At 44.1% G+C, this 4,238-nt stretch overlaps 1 protein-coding gene across 1 annotated transcript; it reads right to left on the bottom strand.

Annotated features, from left to right (window-relative positions):
- Positions 1-67: 67 nt before the first annotated feature.
- On the bottom strand, positions 68-4,037 carry tbr1b (T-box brain transcription factor 1b). The gene is made up of 6 exons (XM_008288396.1): positions 3,236-4,037; positions 2,847-3,001; positions 2,511-2,632; positions 2,049-2,207; positions 1,654-1,715; positions 68-952 (listed from the first exon to the last, which is right to left on the bottom strand). The coding sequence occupies exons 1-6, from the start codon at positions 3,925-3,927 to the stop codon at positions 109-111; spliced, it is 2,034 nt and encodes a 677-aa protein (XP_008286618.1). The 5' UTR covers positions 3,928-4,037; the 3' UTR covers positions 68-108.
- Positions 4,038-4,238: the final 201 nt, after the last annotated feature.

Here is a 4,238-nt window from a genome sequence, read left to right as displayed (position 1 = left end):
AGATAGATAGATAGATAGATAGATAGATAGATAGATAGATAGATAGATAGATAGATAGATAGATAGATAGATAGATAGATAGATAGATAGATTCGCTCTTCCTTTGTTTTAACTGTGAGGATAGAAACTGTAATAACCAATGTCCTTTGTGCAGTTTTTCTCACATTCTCTCGGTGCCAGCAGCTCGGATTTTAACGGGGACACTGTCTCTGAAACCGGTGTGGCAGAAGGTGAGATTCTTCTCCGTTTGGCCTGTTCAAAGATCCCAGAGTCGCTGGAATCGATGGACTTTATGGAGGACGGCGTCTCTATCCAGCTCGACTCGGACGTCATGTCTTTGGGTTTGGTCTCCTCCGACGCGCCGATCGGTGACCTCTCCGTCGTGATGGAGTCTCCCTCCTCGGACAGGTAGTTGGTGCCGGCTCTGCCTCCGAGGGAGTTAGCGGGCCAGCAGGAAAAGACCGAGCTGGATTTACTATTTACACCACAGTACTGCGGCGGCGTGCGTCCTCCCCAGCCAGACGGGTCTGCGTAATAGCCAAGAGGCCGATTGGAGCAGCCTGCAGTCGGCAGGGGAAGAGCCTTAACTCCGGCCGCTGCGTAGGACAGCAAGGTGGCCGCGTTACCGGCGAAATCAGCGGCGTCGTATGCCGAGGCAGCAAAGTCCAGTCGGTTGTTGGCAGGGGTGACAAACCATCGCTGCGGGGGGGTGGCAACAGTGGGCTCCTCGGTTTGCTGCGGGGATAGCAAGCTGTTGCCGAGTGGGACGCTGCGCTCCGTGCCAGGACCAGTCCCCACGCCAGGGTGAAAGCGAGATTTGGCATAAGTGCTGACAAATTGGTCCTGCAGGAAAGAGCTAGGCATGGCATATCTCGCACCCGGCACGATCTGTGAACGCGGAGAGTCACCCGGTGATGGAGTTAAGCGGTCAATGTCGCAGCCTGTGTAGACACTGAAAAGATGGAGAGAAAAACAAAACAATTCAGAAACTAAACCGTGCGCTCTGGTTGGAGATTTAGGTCAGCAGAGTGTGTGTGTGAATCATTATCTGGTTTGGTTTGGAGCCTCACGTGTCACAAGTTTGAGGACCGAGCCTGTGTGAAGGTGGAATAAGTGCAGAAAATGTGCGCAACGAATCGAATCTTGACGCAAGCTCGAAACAGGCCTTCTGTCTTTTAGCAGGAAGAAATACTGAAATGTGAGAAGTTGCATCGCTTCAAACTCATCCCTTTGTTAGCTGCGCAGTTTTGAATATTTTAATCAGTAATCAATAAACGCACTTATCGTGGAAAACAAGAGGAATTCAGATGTGGAACAGTCATTTTTAGCAACCATACACCGATTGGATTTTAACGAATATTCGGACACTCGTGTTTATTTCTCGTCAAACATCTCTGCCTGTTCAAATTTAAACTCTGCTTCAATCACAGTCAATGCAAAAGAACAAAATCCACATTTTTAGGCCAGTGTTCGATTCATTTTCTAAATGACTTTTTCCAGTTTGACAACGGAAATATTCTGCAGAATTACAGAAACGCATGCAGCCTTTTCATTTATTAATTTTCATTAAAACAACAGCAACACGTGATAAAACACACAACAAGTATAAACGACCAACAAAGAAGAAAATAGACTTTAAAAGGTTGATCTTACGTGTCGTAGTTGTCCCGAAATCCTTTAGCAAACGGATTGTGGTCGATTTTCAACTGCGTAATCTGTGGAGAAAAGGATGCTGTGATTAGAACAGAATGAGGTGTGTGTGTGGATTTTAGCGCAAAGCTGCGTCAATTTCAGTGACACTAATAATTAGTTGTGTTTGGCACAATGTTGTATTTTTGGCGACAAATGATCAAGAAAAGGAACAAACCCCAGTCATGAGATTTTAGGGTTTTTTTTTTCTTGATCGCCATTAAAAACCAAAATTATCGTTTTAAGATTGAAAAGTAAAATTATGCATATTTTAAAAGGCACAATATTTTTGTTCCATGTTCCAGACATTTAGAAACGTGTCTTCGTGGACGTTTGTGTCACATTTAAAGTGCTCTTACGTCGGTGTTCTGGTAAGCTGTGACGGCGATGAACTGCGTTTCTGTGAAGGTGAACGTCTGGACTCTCCCCGTTTGGCTGGTGTCCTCTGTCCCATCCTCGTTTACTTCCACCACATGGAGCCTGGGCTGGTACTTGTGGAGAGACTGGAGGACCACCATCTGGAGATTCAATTAAAAGACGCACATCAGAAAGTCACTTTTAAAGTTTGGAGAGATGATTAAAGCAGAAGACTGAACGGATTCACCTCCAATTAATGTCATTTCATCTTTATTATAAGAACACTGCACTACTAAATGATACAAACACAAACCAGTACACATGGAATTAATTTGGTGATGCAAGAAACAGGAGAGAAAAAAAAAAGCAAAAAATATTCAGTTCTCTAACTGGCAGCTTGTTACTTAAATATTCCAAAAATGTTCCTGTTTATTATTGAAATATTTAATACAGTGTTACAGTACCTGTCCCGTGTTGTTCGAGGCACCTTTGTTGTTTGTAAGCTTTAGCTTTCCAAATGATATTTCTTGACGCATCCAGTGCGCACCAGTGTTTGGTGAGTCCGGGTGCATGTAAACCCTATTGCCTGCAACATTACGCAAAGATGTAGAACAAATTAAACCACAAATAAAACTAATAATGCTATTTAAAAATAAATTCGTTTGTCACAGACATATTCAGTTAGAATTGTAATACATACTGGAGTAAAAAATAATAATAATCAGAATAAAAAATATCGAAAGAAAAACACTTTTTTTTTTTTTTTTAGCTTTGCAAAACATAATTTAAAAAATAAATACCTATCACATTTGTGTCTGCTTTTCCACATGGCACCCACTTTCCTCCTTGAAAACGCCAGTGGTTTGGATCAGCGAGTATTACATCCACAAATATATTGTAGTGAGCAGTTGGGTCGAGGCCAGAAATGTTGAAGCTTAAAAATGGAAACATTCGTCTGCGGAGGAAAAAAAAAATCACAGATTCAGAAAACGCCTCTCATAAGAAAAAAATAAGAAAATATACTCCCTGTTTTTTTCCTATAAGCTTCCTCGGTGTAGGTTTTAATTCCGTTTTTGTTTTTATTTGGAGAAAACAGTAATTTGATCTTAATACACCTGCTTTTCAACTTCGGATTCAGAACGTTCGGCTCCGCAGGCGGACTGACGGACAAGCATGTGCGCGTACTCACCGTCCTTGCTTTGTGATGATCATCTCCGTTTGGTGCCTGTGAAACTTCAGCCACAGGGCCCTGTTGCACAGATACACCTGCGCTTTCCCCGGAACCAGTCCTGCTTGCGCCGAGGAGAACTGGTAAAAAGCTCCTCCTTGGTACGTGTGTCCATACTGTTGCGCGTAAGGGTAGCCCGCCGCCGGGTAGCCTTGCGGAGAAGTGTTGGTTAGTAGGCTGTTGTAAGCTCCATTAGTTATGACCGGGTGATGGGCCATGTAACGGCTGGGACTCCCGATAGAAAAAGCCGGGTGCGCTGGTCCATGCTGGCTCGGGTACGGGAACATGGCACTGTGAGCTGCTGAGACTGACTGCGGCTGGGTGGATGGTGGAAAGATGCACCTTTCTCCTGCAGATCCATCGAAATTATGACGGATGTCAGAGACTCCGTGAAGATCAGGAGAGAGTTTGCCCCTCTGGACGTCCCCTGATGCGTCCTTGGAGTCGGGAAAATTGTCTGCCTCTGACTGATTCGTCATCTCCCTAGAGTTTTTTTTCAGAGGTGAACTTCTCTCCAGGTTGTCACTTGCAGATATAATAGGATGGTCCTGCAACGAAAGCTCTGATCCATTGGAGCTCGAAAAGCCACTGCCCACATTCATAAATTTCTTGGAGAGATCACTCGCCGGCGAAATGCAATTCTCGACCTGCATAGCTCGATAGGAAGCTACTATTAGCTCAACCTATATCACAAGCTTTTGCACACGCCTTTTCCTAATGTAACACTACGAAAACGCCTTTGCGATGACTTGAAGCACCGAAGGCAGCAAATTAGCCAATTGACACCATCCTGCAATCAGGAAGGATTTTCTTTCCATCACTCTCCCTGCTTTGCTAATGAAACAAGTATTGCCATTGGTTAACTCGAGGCTGTAATTTAATTAGACAGCTCTTAATTAGGACAATCTGAAGAGCGCTGTGAGCAAAGTGATTTGTTTGTAGTGTGACATGGGCCTATATTTGA

This window comes from Stegastes partitus, unplaced genomic scaffold (assembly GCF_000690725.1).
Source record: "Stegastes partitus isolate 25-593 unplaced genomic scaffold, Stegastes_partitus-1.0.2 Scaffold557, whole genome shotgun sequence".
Lineage (NCBI taxonomy): Eukaryota > Metazoa > Chordata > Actinopteri > Pomacentridae > Stegastes > Stegastes partitus.
This window is presented reverse-complemented; position numbering and strand designations above follow the sequence as displayed.

Bases quoted from the DNA above. Each gene is read 5' to 3' on its own strand.
- tbr1b (XM_008288396.1), bottom strand. From the start codon at position 3,927: ATGCAGGTCGAGAATTGCATTTCGCCGGCGAGTGATCTCTCCAAGAAA. The intron at 3,002-3,235 runs GTGAGTACGCGC...TTTCCTCCGCAG, and splicing joins ATCATCACAAAGCAAGGACG to ACGAATGTTTCCATTTTTAA. The intron at 2,208-2,510 runs GTACTGTAACAC...TTGAATCTCCAG, and splicing joins CCTCGAACAACACGGGACAG to ATGGTGGTCCTCCAGTCTCT.